Here is a 22,915-nt window from a genome sequence, read left to right on the forward strand (position 1 = left end):
AAATCACTGCCAGGAACCTTGTGGGGCCACGGAGCTCTCTACTTCCCTGGCACGAGGCCCCAAGATGGTACAACAAATGCCCAACAGTGTCCATATGGAGAAGAATGAGAATAGACCCTTGTCTCTAACTCTGTGCAAAAGTCAACTCAAAATGGATCAAAGACCTGGGAATCAGACCAGAAACCATGCAACTCCTGGAAGAAAATGTAGCAACATTCCAGCATTTAGGCACAGGCAACGGCTTCTCCATAGGACCCCTCAGCTCAGGAAATGATGCCAGAGTTAATAGATGGGATGGCATCAAATTAAAAATCTTCTGCACAGCCAAGGAAACAGGAACGTGAAGAGAGAACCCACAGAATGGGAGAAAATCTTTCTTAGCTGCTCTTCTGACAGAGGACTAATATTCATATTATATAAAGAGCTCAAAAACTTTACACCAAAACCCCCAAATAACCCAATTAATAAATGGGCAAACGAATCAAACAGACACTCTCAAAAAAAGAAATACCAATGACCAATAATTGCTGATGATGTTGAACACTTTTTCAACATCATTAGCCATTAGGGAAGTGCAAATCAGAGCTACAGAGATTCCATCTCACTCTAGTCAGAATGACCGTCATCAAGAATACAAGTAAGAATCAATGCAAGAGGAGGAGGAGGAAAAGAAATTCTTTTACCCTGTTGGTGGGGATTGTAAATTAGTTCAATCACTATGGAAATCATTGTGGAGGGTCCTCAGAAGACTAGCCCAGACCCACCATGTGGAGGAAGTGGAAGATGGGGCAGATCTCATGAAAAGCCAAGGAAATCAGTGGAGGGGAGGGGCCACGGGTGGGACGCAGGGAGGGAGGGGGAAGTACTGGGGGGTGATACTGACCACATTGTACTGTTCTGTTGTGTGCTGTGTGCAGGTGCAAATCTGTAACAACAGATCCCAACCACCAATGAAAAGTGTGGGAAAAACCCTCCATAAACAAACAAGACCCCACCAATGCCCAACAGGCCAATGAAGACAACCAGGAGGGTGTGCAAACACAGGGGCAAGTCCTAGGTTCTTCTTGGGATTTCCCAGATTGTCCCAGAGTGTGGGCCTCCCCCTTGGTTATGAAGTCCCCAGAGGCAGCAGAGGCGCTTTTCTCTTTCTGGTGGTCCCCAGGGACCAGCCCTACTGTGTGCCATTGGTGCTCCTGCCTCACAGAGGCACAGCCAGGAGGAGTCCCACTTGGGCTTCCCACAGTCTGCCCCTGCCTTGCCATGGGCCTGGGTCCTGGCGAGAGCTGGCAGAGGCCATGGGACAGCCAGCCCAGTCCTGGGCTCAGACCCTCTGGTCTGGATGATGGAACCCGCCTGCTGGCTGCCGATGAGCTCGTCATTGCTGGTGGGATCCCTGCCACCTGCCCAGAGAACACGGTCTTCCTGCAGACTGCAGCTCGGCTTCTTAGACCTGGAGCAGTTGACGTGCCGCAAACAGTTATGCCAGTTCCTGAGCATCGCCGTAGCCGCAGAAAGGGACCATGTGGGAAGTGGGATGCTCCCCAGTGGCCCCCTAACTGGCCACAATATGCAGTGAAGACACTTGCAAACTTCTGTTTTAGGTGTCGGTGTCTACTTTGAGCTACAACTCCTTTGCAAAAGAAGATTTCATGTCCTTTGTCTGGGGTCCCCAAGGGAAGCTGGAGCTAGAGAAGGTGTCCAACCTCCAGCCACCCTCCTGCAGGGACCTGGAGCTTCAGAGGCCCCAGTCCCCCGGGGTCTCCCAGCCACATGGGAGGGGCAGCTCCTGTCACCTCTGGCCATGTCCATACTCCTAATAAATCACTGGGGAGACTTGGCTGCATGCCTCTGAGCTCTGAACCATGATCCAGGAGAAAGTGAGCTGTCCCTGAGCAGGACAGCCCCCTCAGTAAGCAGAGGATGACCTCGGCCTCCACCTCCATCTCCTGCTGTTGGACAGGGGGCAAGGAGTTGGGAGAACACACCCCACCCACTGCCCAGTGCCTGGTCACCCGAGGATCAGTGGGGTGGCTTCGTGAGGGCTCCACACTGGCACTTCTGCTGCTGCTGCTCAGCATGACCATGACGATTGGGCATGAGCTCAGTCCTGGGGCCTGGATCCAGGGGTCACAGCCCCCCAAAGAGCTGGCAAGATGCCCTGCCCTCAGGCAGAGACCCACAGCATCTCGGAGCTGAGCCAGAGGCAGCCAAACTGCTGTTCACATTTAAGCTTAAAGGAAACAGGATGTCAAATTCCACTCTCCAGTCACACTCCAAGATCCCAGGGGCTTGACTGTCACGTGAGGCTGGTGGCTGACAGGTTCTCCCTCCTTGCAGGAGGTTCTATTGTGCAGCGGGGTCTAGGTTGGAGTCTACAAAGTTCCACTAGACAGCTCTGGTCTGGGGGAGTCTAGAAAGTTCCCTCGGGCAGTCTTGGTTCCAATGGTAAGAGCTAGAGCTGAGGGACTCCAAGTGACCCACAGGGCTGCCGACACCTTCTTCCCAGGCATGGTGAATGAGGTGGAGGCGTGAGTCAGAGGGCCACTTGCTCATGGGCCTAATCCTGATCTTACCCCTTGGAAGATCCTGGCCAGGAAGTGGCCACCTACTGTGGTCAGGAATTTCCCCTGACCCTCACACAAAGGCCAACCTCTGTTCAGCCACTTAGAGAGGACAATATGTAAATCCAGCAAAGGCTGGACAGAGCGCTGGTCCTGACCTACCCCTGGGTTCCTGGGCAGCTCACTGCCACTTCAGGCCACACTCTGGGGAGAGGAGGGGCCATGCTCTGGTTTGAATGTCCCCTCCAACACTCATGTTGACATCTAATTGCTGTGACAGCAGCATTAGGAGCTGATCAGTCCTCAGGACTCCACCCCCATGAACGGATTAACGAGGAGAGTGTCCACCGTGGAGGGTGGGTTCAGCCCCTTCCTCCTCTCGGCCGCTCTCCTCCGCCACGGGACAGCTCAGCAAGGAAGCCCTCACAGGCTGGCACCTTGCTCTTAACCTCCGGCCTCCAGAACACGAGGCTCTAAGTTCTGTTTCCTCATAAATCACCCCACCTTGGACTTTCTGTTAGAGAAGCCAAATAGACCAGACAGGTGGGAGGTGGGCTGGGTCCTCCTGGCTGTGGACCCCCGTCCACGGCTCTCTGCCCCTGGGTCTCAAAGCCCAGAATCCCAGGCACCGTGTGTTCTGACTGGCTCATCTTCTTATGCCTGTGTCCCCCAAATGCAAGCATCATGAGGGCAGGGCTCGGGTGCCAGTAGGTGCCAGACACCAGGATGCTCGGGGACAGTATGGAGGAGCAGTAACCCTGGGGACCACAAGGAGCTTTGGAAACTTGGAGCCCAGGAGCATTAGCAACGTTGGCCTGAGGACCAGGTGCCCCCGCCCCAGGCTGAGAGGTCCCCCAGAGCCGAGGGCCTGCACAAGCACACACAGCCAACACACTCTCCACAGCCCTGCGCCAGTCCACAGAAGAACGGGCCTGCACGTCCTCTAGGCCCACAGAGGACACACTTCCCACCTCACTGGGAAGCCTCAGTGGGATGGGTCTGGCCCGTGGGGGTGGCTCTGAGCCTGGGTCTGAGACCCCCTCCACCCAGTTACTAGCCCTGCAGGGGACGCCTGGGGCTCTGCTGTGCCCGGGGCTTTCTCAGGCCACTGGGCCTCACAGGCCTCACTGCCCAACCAAAAGGTGGGCGAGGTGTGGCCGCCACTGCTCTGGTTGAGGGCCGATGGTGCCCGCCTGCCCGCCTCTCACAGCAGACATGACCATGCTTCACCACCATGTCCAAACCCTGTTCTTTTGAGGCAAGTCAGGGGCCAACCAGCCATGAAAGCCTGCTCGGAGTCAGCACGCGGCCCCACCTGCCCAGGCCTCCCGCGGCCCTTCCTGGCCCAGGCGGGCCAGAGGGCTCCCAGCACACAGCCCCGGCTGCTGCTGGGACCAAGTCAGGGTGTGGGGCAGGCACCCCAACCCCCTCCTAGGCACCAGCTTTTCATTGCTGAGTGCTGGGTGCCTCAGGAAGCTGCCCGCAGGGACCCAGGAGCATGGCCAGGAAGCCAGCTCTTGGGCTCTCATGCCCGACACTGGTCACAGCAGGCGTGACAGGAGCACAGAGCAGGCAGCGGCCCGGAAGCCTCCAAAACACTTTAATGCTGAAGGGTGGGTGCTGTCCTCATGGAAGAGGGTCTCCCACCCCACAGGATGTGGAGGGGGTCCCTGGTGGCCACCCCTGGCCACCCGGCCAGCTATCCCAGGACCCGTCTGCAGGCTCGCCCTTACCGCAGCTCCGGGTGCTCCAGGGCATTACCAAGCCTGGCCCTCTGGCCACCGGCACGTCCTCCAGACAAAGGGAGCTGCAGGTGGGGTCCCGTGCCGGCACCCTGCGCGACCTGGGAGGCAGACAAGCGTGGGCGTGAGCGAGGTCCGGCTGCTGGGGGCAGCACAGGGGACTGAGGCCTGGCAGGCAACCCCTCACTTGGCTGAATGTGGGCTCCCAAGGCCCTCAGCAGCCCTCGGAACCACAGTGTGTCCAGGGCGGGATGGAGGGCCAGAGCCTTGGAAGGCCCGGGCCTGTGACCTGCAGTGCAATGGTGGCACCACATGTGCCTGGCCCCCAGCATGGGCAAGGCACAGGGTCTGCAGCACCCAGCAGGAGCACAGGTGACCACCTCCAGGCACCGTGGCAGAGGCCCCCTTTGCCAGAGTGGCCATCCAGTCACCTCTTCCGGTTAACAAGGGCACTTCCATGAGGCCCAGGGCAGACGGGGGCCACCCATCAACGCTGACCCCTCATGCTAGGCCCAGCCATTCTCATGGCTGGGATGGGTTCATCTAGGAGTGCTCTGGCAAGACCCAGGAGGCAGGCCCGCTGGCCTCAGAGCGGCCCTCCCTCAGGCAGCCAGCAAGCTGTGCCAAGGTTAGGAGCCAGGCGAGCCCCTGGGCCTTCCTGGGGTCAGCGGCCACGCGGGGAGGGACGCCCTCGAGCGCTGGCCGCGGCTGTTGGGATTAGAGTGTGTGGGGCACAGTGAGTGTGTACGTGGCACGTGCAGAGCGTGGCCTGAGAGAGCGTGGTTGAGCACAGCCCAGCTGGCCCGGTGCTCCTCAGGCACCATCTGTCCCTGGCACAGTGACAGAGTTCGCCCACACCTGTGGCCATGGAGACCGGCGTGTGGCACGTCCTTCTCTAGGGGTCAGCAGGTGTATATCTCACATGGACTGTGGGCCAGTCCCGTGCAGGAATAAGGTGGTGACCCCATGCCAGCCCCTGCCCTGGTTCGAGGCCTCTGAGGCAGGTGGCTGTGTGTTGAGGCCACGGGGCTACAAGGCACCCTGGGCGCATGCTGGCAATGGTCTCAGCCCTCGCTGGCCATTGAGCACTGGGGTCCCCGTGAGGCCAAGGAGACAGTGCCAGCCTGACTCCGGGCAGCAGACCAGCACCTGGACACAGTGAACCTGGGGCTCCCAGGGGAAGGGCAAGCCAGGGAGGGGAGCGCGGCCCGGTGTTGTGGAGGTGGCAGGCCTGTGGTCCCATACACCCTGCACATCGTGGGCAGTGCTCTTTGGGAGGGACAGGAGTGCCCAGCTGGCCACTGAGCTGTCCCTAATCCCCGCTCTCCCAGGGCGCCTTCTGAGGCACAGATCCTAGATATGGTTCCTGCCTCTTCCTGTTTCTCCTCAGATGACTGGGCAGGGGGCAGGGGTCACAGTGCCCAGTGCCTGCCCTGGGCAGGGGTCTGGGCCACTCCTCTACCCTCTGGCCCCTTTGTGGCTGTGCTAGGAACAGCCAACCCTTCTGGGCCTGGGTCTGAGCGCCTGAGGACAGACCTAGCTTGTCCATCTTGGAGCCTGGGGCACTGAAATTAATTTCTCCAAAAATTCTATGCTCGGGTTCCAGCCCACCCCCTTCTCAACAGCTTGGGGAGCTGGAGGGGCCGGTATCAGAGGAGAAGCCACCCCTTTGCTGCCCCCTGCTGGCCTCAAGATTCCGTGAGAATACAAGCCCAAACCACCCGCCATCACCAGCCCATCACCCTGCGGGGCTGGGACGAGGAGGCACAGGTGAATTTCCGGGGGGGGGGGGCAGAGCAGGCATCAGGGGGAAGGGTCCCTCCCAATAGGAAAGGGCAGGGGAGGGTACCTCAGCATCACCCCTGCTGGGGTACCTCAGCACCCTCACTTTCCAGAGCACTGGGGGTAGGGAGCAGACTGCTCAAGGTCAAGGGACAGAGCTGGGACCTTAACCTGCCCCTTGTCCATGGGCAGCTCACCAGGAGGGGGCGTCAGGTTCTTCCCAGCAGCACCTTGGAATTGGGGGAGCAGCACCCTTTCGGTGACTGTGGCCCCACCCATCACCCCGGTGGCGGCCGCTCCACATCCTCAGCCCTCCTGGTGTGCAGGGGCAGCCCCCCAGGCCCACTGACTTAGCTGCCAAGGTCGCTGGTGTGACACAGCCCTGCTGTGGGGACTGGGCAGAGGCCGGGTGTTCCTGGTGGACTCTGGCTGAGGGGGCATGCAGGATGCCCACGCCACCGCCGTCCTCCTCCAGAACTCCCAGCCTGCAGCCCCGTCTTTCTGGTAGTGGCTCTAGCTTTGGAATCCAGGGTCCTGGGCTCCCTGGGGAGGGGCTGCTCAGGCCAGGCTGGGGTCCCCTGACCAGGGGCTTTGTTCAGTTTGAAGACAAACCAGGGGTGAAGGGAGATTTTTTGGAGTGGCAGAGGACAGTTTTCAGAAGAAGGGGCCCTACCTGGTCCATGGGCCCTGGGGTAGGTCTCGAGGCCATAGCCATGAGGAGAGCTGAGGTATGCACAGGCACAGCCATCTTGTACCCAACTATGTCATACCAGATGGCCCCTCAAGGCCCTCAAGGGACTGAAGCTTCTTCCTTGGCCCTGCTGCAGCCTGGGACTCAATGGGGCAGCAGGGACCCCTCCTAAGCTTAAGTGGGAGGGGGTCTGGGGGCACAGAGCAGGTACCATGTCCCCACAGATGGGACTTCAAATGCACCTTGTGACCTGGACCTAGAGAAGGCTGCGGGCCACAGTTGGGGATGGGTGGAAGAAGGGCAAAGGTCCAAGTGGTCCTAGAACTGAGACGTGGGGTGTGGGCCCTGGACAAGTGAAGGAAGGCCCTGCTCAGAGGCCCCGACAAGGCCAACTGCCAACAGCCAACAAAAGAGCCAAGGTGACGTGTCTCCCGAGGGTCAGAGCAGCACAAAGGGAGTTTGTGGGCTCTTGACTGCCCAGGGCAGGGCTTGGCTTAGGGACCCACTGCCAGCTGCCTGGCCAGAGCTGTCCAGAGAGCCACCCCATGGCGCGGACCAGCATCGGAGCCAGCATGACTTGGTCCACATCCTGGGAGCTGTGCCACTCCCTGCCCAGCCTGGCTGCACCCAGCTACCTGGCCTTGGCCCCTCGACCAGCTCCAGGGGCACTTGCCAAGGGAGCTCTCTGGGCTTACCTCCCTAAGGGGGCACCAAGGGACCTGAAGGAATCCGAATCTCTCTGCAGCCTCTTCTTCAGCTCCCAGAGTCTCTGTTCCACACCTTTGAAAGAGGCACATGTCATGGCAGGGAATCAGCAGGACAAGGAGCTGCAGGTTAGCGGGGACAGGGACGCCCTGGCAGGGGTACCCGGGCACATTTCGCAGTGGGCCTAAATGAGCTGCAGTGCCCACCTAGCCTTCAGGCCCCTGGAGAAAGGCAGGGCAGGGAGTGGAGGGCACACGGGCAGTGCAGCAGCCTCACCCCTTCTTCAACCTGTCTTCAGACAAGACGGGGAGGGCAACAACATCATGTGCCACTCCAGGAGGGCAGCTACTCTACCCTGCCCACCCTGGACAACGCCTAGCTATGGCCTCCTCTCCCTGCTTCCAGAGGGGAAACCGCCTGGTAATGGGGTCCTGTGCTCCCACTCATGGGACCTCCTGGCCACTCACCGGCCATTGGGCCCAAGGCCCCAGTCGTACCTTGGGGCTGGCTCTGGTGGCGGGCCCTTGGGCTTACGCTTTGTGTCCCCCAGCTCGGGCTCCACAGCTCTGGGTCATCATTAAGGAAGCAGGAGGAGGGGATGAGGGGCTTGGCCTGCAGGCCAGCCCAGTCCTGGGGTGTCCCTGTTTCTCTGTTGGGCATCAAGGCACTGGGGCAGGCTGTGGCAGTGAGTGTGAGGGCAGCAGGTGCTGAGCTGGGGCCCACGGGTGGCCAGTCCAGGGCAGTGTCCGAGGCCTCTGCCCCACGCAGCTTGGTGGTCAGGATGTCGATGCGCTGCTTGAGCACGTTGGCCATGGTCTCCAAGGCCTGCAGCCGGGCCTGCTTGTACTGGAACTGCAGGGGGCCCGAGGAGCCCAGCCGGTCTGCCTCTTGTGGGTCCAGGTAGACGCAGAGCCCCTGGGAGAGGTCCTGGAGGTTCAGGGGGCCCAGGGAGGAAGCAGTGGACAGCAGCAGTGGGGCGCCGGTTCCGGTCTCCAGGGTCTCAGTGTGGTCCCAGGCTCTGTTCAAACACAGACAGAAGCTGCCGGAAGAGAAGAGCAGGCGCTCAGCCCCCGCAGGGCTGCGTCGCTTGGCATGTGCAGAATGGCCGTGTGCAGAACGGCAGGGAGGAGTGACCGGTGGCTCAGCAGAGCCCTGTCTGTCACAGAGGCCAGAGAGGCTCCGGCCTCCGCAGGCAGCTGGCCCGCGGCTGTTTAACAGAAAGAAGGGGGCCTGGCTGTGGCCTGGGAGGGGCAGGGACATCCACAGGCCTCTGACTTTAACACCATGTTGCCACCGTGTGGCAGAAAACCCGTGCTGGGTGAAAGCAGAGGAATCGAGGACTGTGAGCCGCCACTCCCATACCCGGGCGCGGTGGTGTCTGTGTCCACCAGCAGACGAGGCAGGACGGCAGGGCAGGACGGGGGCACGTTACTCAGCAGGAAACAGGAAATTGTGTCAGCAGCTGTGGTGGGGCTTGGGCCACCAAGCTGGGCTGCTGGACATCACAGAAGGTAATGAAGGCAGACCCCACTTAGGGGAGGGCCAGCATCCTGGAATCCAGACACAGAACCAAGGGTAGACGGGGACAGGCTGGCCTGGGGCGTCTGTCACGTGGGGCGGCGGCCACGGCAGGACGGTAGTGTGGACCTACTAGTGCCACAGGGGCCACACACTTGGATGAGGTGGGGAAGGGTGTCGCTGGTGCCTCGCGAGGGCACCGTGTGCCGTGGCGCCCTGGGCGACTAGCTGAGGATGCCGCTCTGCGCACTGAGGAAGGGCTGCGGGAGCCGCCCAAAGTGGAGATGGCCGAGAGGTCGTTAAGCCTGACTGAAACCTCCTGCGACACACCTGGGTGTCAGACGTCACACCGTGGCCCCTCCGTGGGCACGACCTCTGCTTTCCTGCTTCAGTTATAAATAAATTTAGCATAAAATAAAATCCAGATGGATTAAGGATCACAAAACATGGCTAAGGGCTGGGGCTGGGCTCCGTGGCAGAGCACTTGCCTAGCGTGCGAGGGGCCCTGGGCTCGATCCTCAGCATCATATAAATATTAACATATAAGTAAAGGCATTCTGTCCATCTACAACCACAAACAAAATTAAAAACCTGGCTAAGATGGTGAATTTTGTTATGCTTGACACATTTTTTAAAAAGTGGAAATAGCAAAGGGCAAGGAGACAGTGAGTGAGGAGGACCCACAGCCCCCCACCAGTGGGACAGACCTCCACAGCACCATGTGGCACAGGAGCCTGACAGACAGCCAGGGAGGGACTGCCCTAGGGTACAGGGTCTGGGTGGAGCTGAGTCCTCTCTCCCTGGAACCAGTGTCCGTTTAAAGGTTTACATATGCAGACCCCTGGGCACCATGGGCCCTGAGTTCAGGGAGGTAATCCAGAAAAGACCAGATACGGAGCCAGAGGAGCAGCCAGGGCACGAGGAAGGGTGTCCAGCCAAGGAAAGGGGGCTGGGGCCATCCTGGAGCCCCTCCCAACACCAGCTGCCAAAGTGTCCCCTGAAAACACAGGGCATGGTGCTCCTGGCTGCAGCACCTCAAGGGGAAGCCCTGAGCCCAGCCTCCAGCCAGATCCAGCTGCCCACCTGGGCCCACCCACGGCAGGTGACCAGAATGAGGCTGGGCCAGGCAGAGGCTCACTGCAGAGCCCAGGGGGCCTTTCCCAGGCAAGAGCCAGAAGCAAGCCCCCCTCCCCGGCTCCCCAACAGGGTGGGGAGGGCCTGCAGAGGTCCCCACTGGCTCCCAAACAGCTCAGGGGTGGAGAGTGCCCCGGTTGGAGTAAAGCACAGGATGGTGAAGACAAAACAAACAGGAACAAAGATAAGAGCCAGGCGGGCTGGGGCTGGGGCTCAGGGGTGGGGCGCTTGCCTTGCATGCGTGAGGCCCTGGGTTCAATCCTCAGCTCCACATAAAAAGAAAGAAAGAAAGAAATCTAAAAAAAAAAGAAAAAAAGAAACGAGCCAGGCAGGGGTGCACTCCTGTGATCCCAGCAGCTCAGGAGGCTGAAGCAGGAGGATGGGGAGTTCAAAGCCTACCCCAGGAACTTAGCAAGGCCCTAAGCAATTTAGCAAGACCCTGTCTCAAAAACAAAAAATAAAAAGGGCTGGGGATGTGGCTCAGTGGTAGAGCACCCTTGGGTTCAATGCCCAGTACCAAAAAAGAAAGGGGAGGGGGACCAGAAAATGTGCATTGGCCTGTGTGGGAAGGAGGGCTTTCTGCACGCAGTTCCACCAGGTGGGCTGGGGCTGGGGCTCAGGGGTGGGGCGCCTGTCGTACTTCCAAACTCATGACCCCTAATGTTGAATCCCCAAAGAGCAAAATTCCTAAGGTCTACAATCTCAACTCTGAAAGATTAAAAGGATCGTGAATGTTGAAATCCTGAAGGCTGGAATTCTGAACACGGCGATCCCCATGCCAGGCGGCTCCGGAGGATCAGCCTGCTTGCCATGGTCAGCAGGCAGAACAGGGACGAGGGGGGCCTGGATGCCCGGGGCAGGGTGCCTCCCGAGGCGAGCAAGAGCTCAGAGGGCTGGGACCCCCGTGTGGAAATGAGCATCTCCCAGGAGACAGGGGAAGAAGGCAGCCCTGTCGCCACGCAAGATCTGGAACATGGTCTGCGGACCACCTCCTCCAACTGCCAAGCCCCTCCCTGGAAAGCACTTTTTCACACATCAGATTTCCTATTTAGTTTAGCTTTTTTTTTTTTTTTTGCCTCTTTTCTTAGTTTTTTCCCCGCTATTTTAAATTGCCGGCATTATTTTTTGCAGTTTGCTATGAGATGCATTTCATCTGCATTCGTGTCGGGGTCCTGAACAGAAAGCCCTTGAGACTCCTGAATTCCGATTGGCTTTGTGTACCTCGTGCCACTGTGACTCCAGCAGAGAGCCTCACTCCACGCCAGCCTGTGCCTGAGCTTCTTGCATGCAGGTAAAGAGGTTCAAACAGCACCTTTGGCAACGTCCACTTGTGTGAGAGAAAATTTCCCGAGAGCTAGCTTGCCGGGGTCCCTCTGTGCAGTGGTGACCCATTGCAGCAAAACAGGTTGTCCATCGCCATATTTCCGATGACCACAGGATTTTTGTCATTTTCTTGCTGTCCTGGGGATGGAACCCAGGGCCTCGTACATGCTAGGCAAGTGCTCCATCGCTGAGCCGCAACCCAGCACTTTTTACTTTGAGACAGGGCCTTGCTAAGTTGCACAGGCTAGCCTGGAACTTGGGGTCCTCCTGCCTCAGCTTCCTGAGTAGCTGGATCACAAGTGTGGCCACCACACCTGGCTCCCAGATGACTGAAGCTATAAAGCTGGGCATACACAATTACCAACCACAGGGCCATATTTTGACATGTCTTTATGAATTCGGTTCATCTGCTCCTAACTGAAAAACCCGTGTAACCGTCATTAGCAGAGCTGAGTGCTCGTGCTTGCGTAATTACCTACATTGTGACTGACTGCTTTATCCGGTAAGTTGCCAGCAAGTGTCCTGTCAGGCTTTTATGTTTCTCCAATAAATCCCCCTCTGAAAATATATGTCTTTGAAATAATTTTTAAATTATTTTTTACAGGATTATATTTTCAGGATTTACATCTTTCAGACTGGTGATTTTAGAGACTTTAAAGATTTTGCTCTTTTGGGATTTCAACATTTGGAACTATGGAGTTTAGCACTGTGTCTTTTGGGATCAGGGCTCAAGCCTGCAGGTGCTCACAGGAGGAACAAAGGCAGGTATGTGAGCTGGCCCAGCAGCCATGGCCACAGCGGTTAGCCACGGGAGCTGGAAGGCAGGGCAGCCCCGTGTCCACGGACAGGGAAGCCGATTGGTGTGGACGGAGCAATATGGTGTGAAGCCCTGCTTCACATTGAACGAGGTGGGTGTGAGGCCCTGACATGCAGTGAGAAGCCGGGGCCATTACCTTACGGAGCCGTTATTACGAAATGTCGCTAGGGGCAAATCCATGGCCAGAGTAAACTAAGAGCTGCTCTCCCGGGAGAGTGGGTGGAGTGACAGCCGGGGGTGGTCTCCTCTGGGGTGACTGTCCCAGAGCAGCTGTCCGTCAGAGGGCTCTGAGCTGTGCCCTTGAGCATGGACGATGTGGGTCCCACATGCTCCTCTGACCTCCGAGAAAACACTGGAGTGACCAGCTGCTCCCTGGACTGGAGCCCCAGCAGCCGAGCACAGGTCCCAGGAGCTTCACCATGATGGCAGCATGGGGGCCCCTGGCTTTGTCCTTTGCCCTGTCTGCCACCACAGCCATGCCCAGAAACAGCAGCCCCCACGTCGTACCCACCTGCCCGGAGCCTCCTGGGCCCCCAGCACCTTGCCAGATGTCACCTTGTTCCACTGAAGCACAGGAGATGCCAGGTTCCCAGGGGCTTCCAGGCCCTAAAGAAGAAGGGGCAGTTAGAGCCCCCCAGCAGAAGACCCCACAGCCCATGTCTCGGCCTCAGATCTGGGCCCCAACCTCCACCAGGCCTCAGGCTGGATTCTGAAGAGTCCTGCAGGGGGGTCTCACTTCAGGGGCTGGGAGGGAGGCAGCACGGTCCTCCCAGAGCACACTTGGGCTGGAAGCCCGCAGCCTTGCGGGAGCCCAGCAGCAGGGAATCGGGCTCCACCCCCAGCCCCCAGCCCCAGACAAAGGTGCCCAGGTCTGGGCCTCTCCTCTGTGGAGTCACCCAGGTCACGGCTTGTGAATGCCCTGGTTTCCTAACGAGTCAGGGCGAAGCTGCTGCAGCCGGAGCTGCCACAGCCCCAGTGCCACAGCCCCAGTGGACACATGTCAGTGGACACAGGTGGCCAGGGAAGCAGCTGAGGTCCTCAGGCTCAGAGGCTGAGCTGAGTGCCCCCTTGCCCCTCCTGCACGTACCCCGGACCTCGCAGAACTGGGCACAAAGGTGACGATGCCAGGGTTGGTCTGGGAGACCATGGGGACGGCCTTGCCCAGCACCGCCTCCCTCTGCTTCCGGTAGACCTCCTGCAGCCTGTGGTTCCTCAGCTCCAGAGTGCGCGTAGCCACGGCCTTCCGTTCCAGGGCCTGCTGCCGCCGGGCCTGGGCCTTCTGGCGCATGAAGTCCCGTAAGGACTCCGAGCTGTGCGGCTGGCACAGGGGCGCCCGGAGCCGTGGGCAGGACCCAGATGAGCTTGAATCTTGCTCCTTCCCCAAGAGGTTCTGAGGGTGGCCCTGGCTGGGCCTCGACCAGGCCTGCTTGGTTCCCAAAGAGTGGGGGACAGCGTCTCTGAGCTTACTGGGGGGGGCAGTCCTTTGCACAAAGGAGCTGCTCCAGGGCCGTTGGGAGACAGAGTGTGGCCTCTCCAGAGAGCTCCAGGGTCTGGAGACAGCGGGCTCCAAGTCTTCACAGGCCGCCCAGGCCCTCTGATGACAGGTCTGTCCACCAGAGGTGCTCCAGGGCCGCCGTGAGAAAGTGTCCAGCTTGTCGGGGTTTTTTCTTGACCTCTGGAAACGGGGGTCTCGTCCTTGGGCCACCCAGGCCCTCTGTGGGTAGGACTCCCACTTGGCTAAGGTGTGCCAGGGCTGCTGGATGCAGGAACTGCTGGGCCTCTCTAAAGAGGAGCACTTCCCCTCTGTCATGGCCCAAGAGCTCTTGGAGAAGGAGCCCTGCCCATCCCGGGAGCCGGGGGGGTCCCGCTGCTGCCTCCCCGCTGGACTCTGCGGCTCTGCTTTAGCGCGTCTGAGCTTGGGTCTGTCCCTGGGGCTGCGGGCCAATTCCAGCCCGGCCTGGATCTGCTGCCGGAGGTCTTTCAGGATAGCCATGGCGGTTTGGACTGTCTCCGGCTGATCGTGGGAAGTCAGGCTGGGTGTGATCTCGGAGAGCCGCTGGTCACTGCCGGCAGAGGCAGCCCTGGGGAGCCAGGCGTGGATGGGCGAGCCCCGGGGGGCTGTGGCTCTCTTGCTGTCTCCTGCAAAGACAGGTGGTCACGGGGTGCTGGGCCCTGCAGGTGGAAGGCAGGCAGAGCCAGCTCCTCCTGGCACGGGGTGGGGGGGGCAGCCGGTCTCAGCGAGCTCCCTCCCGACTGTGGCCTCGGCGCCCACACACAGAACCCTCAGAGCAGCAGCCACATGGGGCAGACCACCTGCTCTGGATGTGTGTGCTGGCTGCGCACATGGAGGAGTGACAGGAGTCCCCCAGAGGAGTGGCCGGCTCCTATTTGCATTCCTTCTGTTGGGGAAACTCTGGTGGTGTGCCTGCTCCAGAACTGACCCAGGACATTCTTGGGGACAGAAATCCTTAGGTTTTTTTGGTCTGTTTGTTTGTTTTGACTACTGAGGATTAAAAGCCGGGACACACTGTCACTGAGTTATACCCTCAGCTTTTTTATTTTTATCTTGAGACAAGGTCTCACAAAGTTGCTGAGGCTGGCCTCAAACTTGTGATCCTCCTGCCTCAACCTCCCAAGTTGCTGGGATTACATGTGTGTGCCGCCACTTCCAACCTTCTTAGGTTTTTAAAGATAATTATTTTCCTGTGTCCCCTCTCTGATGGTGATTTAGAGGGTGATTGACAGGTCTCTGGGAGAGACACCCTAGCTGCCTTCTCCTTTGGTGAGATGGACAACATGGACATGGCCATCTCCTCCTCCACACCCGCCCCCTGGGGCCACAGCAGACCGGCAGACCTGTGGCAAAGGCACGAGGTACCTAATTCCACGCTGGGGGCCCAGTTCCTCAAGGGTGCCTTGCTCTGGAGCCTGGGGCGGGCAGGAGGGGGCCCAAGCAGCAGCCTCACCAGGGCTTGTCCTTTTCTCCAGGCGTGAACACCAACCAACTCAGAATCTTAAACAGAGAAGACACACAAACACAGCCGGGTGCCTGTGGACCTCCAAACAGCGGCCCTGATGAGGAAGTGGGTGGCTCCACGTGGACCCTGGAGACCACCTCACAGGCTCTGGAGGGGCTCAAAGTGAAACCCCTCATGTCCAGCCCCTGTGGGTCAGAGCAAGGCTTCATCTCAGGGTGACTATGGCAACTTCTCTGACCCTCCGTATTCTCTTCAGTGAAAAGAGGGTAATAAATCTCCTCCTAACAGCTCTGTCCAAGGAGCACTCAGCACAGACTTGTGCACACTCACACACACATGCACACATGCCCACACCTCCTCTCACCCACACACACTCACACACTCACACTCTCACACACTCAGGCACACAGCACACACTGTGGCCAGGAAAAGCAACCAGCAATATGAAGGTCACAGCCCTGGGCGGCCCCTGCACCTAGCCGGACCTCCAGGTGCTCAGGGCAGGGGCTGCAGCTGGTCACACCTCAGCTGGAGGAAAGTCCTCTGCTCTGAAGCTGCTCAGAGCCAGCAGCCACGGGGGGGATCCGTGCAGGACTGTGCGACACAGAGTAGATGTCACGGCACCTGCCAGCAACATGAGCTCGCTCTAATAAACATGGCGCACAGCGACATCACCGCCAGGGGTTTCCTCACGCTCCCCGGTGGTGCTCACCAAGGCCAGCCCGGCCACCGTCATGACGGCCAGCCCTCCACCAGCCCAGCTGGGGACAGAGGCCTCTCATCGCACCCTCACACACAATCACCCACATGCTCACAGACTTGTGCACACTCACACACACATGCACACACGCCCACACCTCCTCTCACCCGCACACACTCACATTCTCACACACTCACGCTCTCACACACTCACGCACTCACACTCTCACACACACTCACATGCCCACATACTCACATGTCCTCACACACACTCGCACACACCCTGAGGTCTGGAATCAAGATCTCCATGCACACCCAGCCCCCATGGAGGGAGATTTCTGCCAGTTGGGGACACAGGTCCCTTGGCTGGGACTGTGGGTGCTCCCCCTACTCCCCTCATGGACCTGCCCTGAGCCTGCGTCGCCAGCCACAGGTCTGGAACCACACTCCCAGATGGAGCACGGGCAGCACTGAGCCATGCCGTCTGGGGTCAGGCCCCCAGGCCAGGGGAGGTCATGGTGCTGTCACAGCAGTCCCAGGCCTGGGTTCTAGTCCGGCTCCACCTCCCCCACTGTGGACCTCGGGCAAACGACCCAACTCCTCCAGTCCCCTCTGTGAGGGGGCGGCTCTAGGAGCCCCTTCCCATGGTGCCATGAAAGTGAACCTGGGGTCACCATCACTGTGGCTGGAGTCAGGCCCAGAGGGGGCCCGGGTTCTGCAGGCAGGGATGGGGCCCAGGCCTGAGCTAAGGCTGGCGTGGCCCCATTGACCACTCCTGGACCTCACACAGGGACATGGGGACGTGTCAGGCTGCCCAGAGAGGCTCCCCCCGCCCTCATTGCTGCTTCACTGCACAAAGCTAGCCAGGCTTTCCCCGCCAGGCGCCGGGCAGAGACCCCGCTGCACCCTCAGCCCTCCCCCATCCTCCAGCTCGGCTTCCCGTTGCCCAGCAGAGGGCCCATCGATGGATGGGTCCTGGTGGGCGCGTTTTTCCTTCTGCTGAGCACTTTGAAGGCAATTAATGTTTTTACGAGAGGATTTTTAATCTGTGGATGTGGATGAAGTCCCCAGTGCCCTGTCAAGGCTCCAGCTGACCTAATCTATGATAAAAAATGCAAAGTAAGGTGCGATAATCTAAAATTAAATATCGGGCTTCATCTTCCTGCGGCCCAGATGGATGAATATTTTATACTACCATGGTTTAATTTTTTGTTAACTGCAGCAGATTTCTAATTCATCCAGTTCCTGAGTCCTGTGGCTCTGACCTCTGAACCCAGACCCATCCCTCCTTAGCCCAGCTGTGACTTCGTCACTGACAGCAACTAATGCTCATTGCCATCGGGGTGACAGGGTGGCCGCGGTGATGAATGTGGGCAGTGGCACGCCCCTCTGACCCGGTGTCAGGCAGAAGGCAGGTCATTTTTCAAGCTAGCCTTAAAACAAAACAAGCCCAAAAGCCCAGGGGAGGGGATGACACCTCTTGGTGTCATATAAAAACAGGGTTCTATTTTGTGCATTTTCAGGGGGGCTTCTGGAAACTTCTTGGAGCCCTTCAGTGTCTCTCTTGGACATCAGTGGAGATTTTCCTGGCTGTCCTGCGTCACCTCCAGCCAGCTGACAGACAAATCTGCCAAGGCCACATGGCCAGCTGGGCCTCCCGCCTCCCCGAAGACCTGCTGCTGAGCATGGCGGAGGCCACTGCTGGCCCAGGCAGCAGGGGAGGCGGATGCCTGTCCACACAGGTGCCTGGGTGTGCATGGAGCTCATGCTGCCCAGCAGGCCAGGGCCCTGTTCTCACCCAGTGGGGAAACTGAGGCACAGAGGGTCACAGGGAGCCATGTCCTGGCCCCAGGTGCTGCTTAGGCTTACAGTCAGGGTCCCACACAGCCCGTCTCAGGCCCTGCAGGCTGTGTCCTCCACACCGGGGGCTTCTCAGGGGTGTTCCCAGGGCCCAGACTGAGGACGGGCCTTGGCAAGGTGCCCAGGCGTGGTCCCAGGTACACACAGGGAGGGCTCTGTTATCACCTATTGTTAATTATACCCTCTATTATCAGTGACAGCATTAGTGGTGGCCTTACCCTGGCTAGCCTCCTGGAGAGGGTGGGATCTGCGAGCCTCCCCCTCCCCCTCCCCTCCCCCTCCCCACCCCTCCCCCACCCCTCCCCCACCCTCCCTGGTCTGGGTGGGTGGAAGAGCCTGTCCTTGTTTCCGCCTGGAACCCTAAGTCTCCAAGTCCCAAGCCAGGCCAGCGAGGACGCCCGCCCCCCAGACGTCCCGCACCCTCACTTCGGCAGCACTGTGGGGGTGCGCAGTGCCTTGTCCTCAGGCACTGTGGCGGGGGCTGGAAGGACAGGACAGCGCTCGGGCTGTGGTCTCTCACTTCACCATGAGGGACACAGACAACCTGCACAGGCAGCAGCCACCCACGGCTCCTCTGGTGGCCACTGGAGCTGAGGCCCCCAGATCCCAGGTGTCCTGAGCCTTGTGTGTGTGGCAGTGCAGGTGACCCTGCCAGCCAGCCAACCTCAGGACTGAATCCAGAGCTTCTGCCAACTCTGGCAGAGGGCGGGGGGAGCCTCTCTGGGCAGCCTGACACGTCCCCATGTCCCTGTGTGAGGTCCAGGAGTGGTCAATGGGGCCACGCCATTGTACTCAACGGGGTACAGGGACCCCGTACCCTGGTGCCCAGCTCTCACCTTTGCCTTTGGCCGGTGCGCTGGGGCAGAGCGGCTGCGCAGGTTTCTCCCTTTTCCAAGAGATGTTTCTGGTCCTCTTAGTTTTTTCCCTTGGAACTTCAGCGAGAGGAAGAGGAAGAGGGAGGGAGAGTGAGGAGTGGACCCCACGTGGCCACTACACGCGCATCCCGAGTCCTGGGGTTCCGTGAGTGGGTGGGTGACCAGATGAGCCGGGCCCCCCGGGAGCCCAGCAGCGAGGGCTGCAGCCAGAGGGGCGGGGTACCTGGCTCCAGCTGTGGGTCAGGCCAGCTCTGGGATCCTGGCTGGCAGAACACAGGGCCAGACGGCCCCTACACATGTCCAACTGGCCACCACTGCAACACGGGGGCCTGCCTCTGACTGCCTTCTCCCAGCCCCTGCAGAAACCTCCGCCACCCTGCTGGGCCGGGGAACTCAGAAGCCAAGCACATAGAACACCTCCCAGCCTCCTCCCCTCTCCACTCTGGGGTCTCCAAAACCCTACAAGAGCCCACCTCTCTCCACCCCATGCCTGCCTTCAAACAGAGCTGCCCAAGCCCAGCTGTCAGCTGCTCGGGTCCAGCACCCCCGGGTCCAGCACCCTTGGAGGCTGCACGGTGGGGTGAGGCGTGTGTTCCCGAGAGCGCAGCCCTCCACTCCCAGAGCAGCCCGCCTGTCCCTCCACCCCTCCTCTGTCTATAGAATGAGTGAGCAAACTCAGCCACGTGTGTCCCCAGGCCCATCCCCTACCTGGAAGTCTTCTGACCCATGGCCCACCCGCAGCACCTCCAGAGCTAGGCAGGGCCTACGTCTGCCAGACGGCCCAGGGAGCCAGGGGCTGGGGGTCCTGGAGGGCCTCGGGCTGGCCGCGAGGTAGTGAGAACACCTCCTTCTGCACAGGAGATGGCTCTACAAAGCGATGCCCCTCCAGCCCCCTGCCCTGAGGGGCCTGGGATTCTCTCCCCTGAGAGGCAGAGGGATACAGCTCAGGCTCCAAATCCCCACTAGCACCTTCTCAGCTAGGGTCCTCTCTGACCTCCAGTGTCATCTGTAAGCGGGGCCCAGCCCGTGGTATCCACACCACTCACCTGAAGCCTCGTGCTGGGTGACCCGGGAGAGCTCGTGCCCCAGGCCAGAGAGTACTATGTCTTCCATTCCGGGCTCAGCTGCATGCAGGTCGCTGAAGCCTGGGGCATGCACACAGAGGGGGCAGGGAGAAGGCTCAGGGGCAGCACCTCGGGCCACGCCCCGGCGAGGACACCCCTTAGTGGGAAGCTGCCTCATTAGGCCAGACCTGGCACCGACAGGTCACCACCGTGGCTTACAGAGCAGAATCTGCCCTCCTGCAGGGCACTGGCTGGGCTTGGAACCTCCACATGGGAAAGGAGGCCACAGCCCCTGGTTCAATCCCATCCTTTCGAGGCAGCAAGGCTCAGAGGGCACACCCCAGAGCTGGCCAGAGAAACACTGGGAGGGCCACGGAGGGAGCAGCCGCGGTCTCCCTGGCGTTTCATCATCTATGCTTTCAGAAAGAAGCACGCTACCTTTGAAAAAGTCACAAGGGCCGTCCTGGGGGACCCACTTCCATGAGGCGACCGGAGCCCAGGTCCATGAGACAGGAAATAGAGGGGTGGGGTCTGGGGGGGCTGGTGTTTAATGGGGACAGGGCTTAGTTTGGAATAATGGGGAAGCTTGGGAGATGGACAGAGGTGTGGCCACCCAGCAAAGGATACATTTAATGCCACTAACAGACACTTAGGGATGCCAAAGATGGCAGGTCTTATGTCATGTAGTTTACAATCATCTTTAAAAATAAGCTGCTGCCTTAAAAAAGAAAAAGGGCAGATGTCCATCTCCCTGCCTCCTTAGAAGGAGGCACCTGGGCCAGGCCCCCTCCTGCCCAGCAGTGAGGCTCCCTAGATATGCCACCCCTCTCCAGGCCAGGAAGCGGGTGAACCTTCTAGACCCCACTCTGGCTTCTTAGGGTCCCTGACCACGCAGCTGGCCTGCTTCGGGACCAGCCCCCAAAGCTTCAGGGACAAAGAAACAGACCCAGGTTCTTTCCGCACCCTCCACGTCCCTGTCCTTCCAATGTGATTCAGCCATCAATGGGCCTTCCTCACCTAAACCCAGCTCAGAAGCCCCTCTCCAATCTCCACGTGGCTCTGGGGCCTTGAAGCCCTCGGGGCACTGGGCACATGGCACACACCTCCCTGGTGGGCCACACCGGTGCCCCTGCCTCTGGCACCCTCCCAACCCGCCTGCCTCCTGGCCTCCACAGCCTCAGGCCCAGCCTCCCTCCCCCAGCCAACCTGCCACTGACCTGGGCATCTTGTAGGGGCTGGAAGGGAGCTTGTCGCCTTGCGGGTCTTGCTCCTGGGTGCCAGCGACGCAGCTTTGTAGAGGCGCGAGGCACTGGAGGGTGCTGAGGTGCCCAAGGAGGCGCAGCTAGCCTGCCACTGCGTCTGCGCCCGGATCTTGTCCCTTAGCTGCTCCAGCCGTGGGTTGCTCTTTCTGGGATGCCGCCGGGGCCCTAGCATCTGGGGCGGCCTCTCCCTCCAGGGCCCTCGGGGAGGTGCACATGATTCATGGCCCCCAGAGGAGCCGGAAATGCGGCCCGATGACACCGAACTGTCCCCATCCCTGTCCTCCTGGCTTACAGCCCACAGGGGCAAGCTGCAGGCCTCCATACTGGGGCTTGGCTCCTCCATGTCGTCAGAGCAGACCACGTGAGGAATCGTGCCATGAAAGCCCAGCCGCTGGGAGGGCCCGGGCCACCCCAGGTCAGCTATGGGGTCATCCTCGGCTGCAGGTAGACCAAGACTGTCTTCCCTTGGAGAGAGTGACAGACACAGTTGGTCAGGCTGGCGGCCCAATGCTGAGCAGAGCATTCGAGACTGAGTCCCCTGTCCCTGCAACCCCTGCTCCCACAACTGTCCCACAGTGAACACTCTTTCCCAGGGTCCTTGCTCTGACCATCTCTCGTGGGGTCTGACCATGCCCTGTTGAGGTGGGGCCCGTCATCAGCCCAATTTGCAGGTGGGAAAACTAAGGCTCAGAGGCCAGCCCACACCAAGGCGCTGGCAGAGGCAGGCCCAGGACCTGAGCGCTGACCTCCATGTCCTGGTGTCGTCCACCAGGGCACTGCCTGGGGAAGGCAAGACCCCTGCAGTCTGCCCCACGCATTAGATGACACACAGACACTACCTGGGCTTGGTCTTCCTGCTCTCCGTTCTCCCCAGGGTCCTGACAGACCAGAGACCCTGCTGCTGGCTATCCTTGGGGAAGGGCTGGAGTGCTCTCCGCAGGTAGGTGGGCAGCCTGCCCAAGACTGGGGTTGGCATGGCCAGTAGCCAAGGTGGGTGAGCACCAGGGCGAGCCCCAGCCGCCATCAGCCTGACGGTGGGCTCACATGGTGGCCTCAAGGTCTACAGCCCAGGGCCCATCACTGTGCTGGACAGGCTGGCCACTGCCTGGCTCTGGATGTTGGCCTGTTCTGGCCCCCTGGCCTACAGTGGAAGCCCTCAGGACGGTCATTGAAACTGGGTGGGGACAGTGGGTGCAGGCCCCGAGCTGGCAATGGCGGGGGTGGGGACTTCCTAATGAGTTGCCTCTCAGTGGGGTGGGAGAGAATTCCAGGTGTCCCCATGACAGCATAATAACCCCGTGTCACTCAGCGACAGAGCCTGAGCCCTTCAACTCCTGCTGGGGCTCCCACCAACACTCCCAGATGTCCCCCAAAGCCAGGAGTCCTGGCTTGCGTCCTCCTCCCCGGGAGCTCGAAGAGACACATCCCAGGGGTTCCATGAACCTGCCCGGCAGGGCCGCGTGGTGGGGTGGACATGGGTTCTGTGTGTGGCTGGTCTGGGGCGCAGCTGGTCCTGAGGTCGAGTGGGGGAAGGGAGAGCCTGCCTCTCCCTGAGGACTGTGAGTGCCTGTGAGTTCTCTGCTGCGTGGCTGATAGGGACAGGTGTGGAGATGCAGGAATCTGTCTTGGGATGTGCCCCAAAGGTGCTCCTTTGGAGTGGTCCAGAGATAAGGAGTTGACAGCAAAAGTCCCCTGGTTCTAGGTGGCATGAAGAAAACCTAAGTCTTTATTGTTTTATTTTCGGGGTTGGGGGTGGAAGCCAGGCCCTCACGCGTGCCGGGAAGGCTCTCTGACACGGAGCCACACCCCTGCCCTTCCCGGGGCTTTTTCATACAGGGCCTAACCTAGGGAAAGGGTGTCAAGCCAGGAGGGCTGCCCAGCCCAGGCCCCACCTGGAATCTGAG

The 22,915-nt window shown here is 59.9% G+C and overlaps 1 protein-coding gene across 1 annotated transcript in view; it reads right to left on the reverse strand.

The window, feature by feature from the left end:
• Positions 1–21,987, reverse strand: part of Ccdc187 (coiled-coil domain containing 187) — a 40,672-nt gene extending 18,685 nt beyond the window's left edge. Inside the window, exons 1-11 of the mRNA XM_071600418.1 lie at positions 21,851–21,987; positions 20,967–21,475; positions 19,732–19,830; positions 18,237–18,291; positions 15,927–16,012; positions 15,152–15,286; positions 13,361–14,412; positions 12,785–12,879; positions 7,949–8,520; positions 7,472–7,556; positions 4,295–4,404 (exon numbers count right to left, since the gene is read on the reverse strand). Of these exons, the coding sequence (XP_071456519.1) occupies positions 4,295–4,404; positions 7,472–7,556; positions 7,949–8,520; positions 12,785–12,879; positions 13,361–14,412; positions 15,152–15,286; positions 15,927–16,012; positions 18,237–18,291; positions 19,732–19,830; positions 20,967–21,475; positions 21,851–21,987 (2,935 nt within the window). The remainder of the gene's footprint in view (positions 1–4,294; positions 4,405–7,471; positions 7,557–7,948; positions 8,521–12,784; positions 12,880–13,360; positions 14,413–15,151; positions 15,287–15,926; positions 16,013–18,236; positions 18,292–19,731; positions 19,831–20,966; positions 21,476–21,850) is intronic.
• Between the last annotated feature and the right edge of the window lie 928 nt (positions 21,988–22,915).

Source organism: Marmota flaviventris, chromosome 13, assembly GCF_047511675.1.
Source record: "Marmota flaviventris isolate mMarFla1 chromosome 13, mMarFla1.hap1, whole genome shotgun sequence".
NCBI classification, from domain to species: Eukaryota; Metazoa; Chordata; class Mammalia; order Rodentia; family Sciuridae; genus Marmota; species Marmota flaviventris.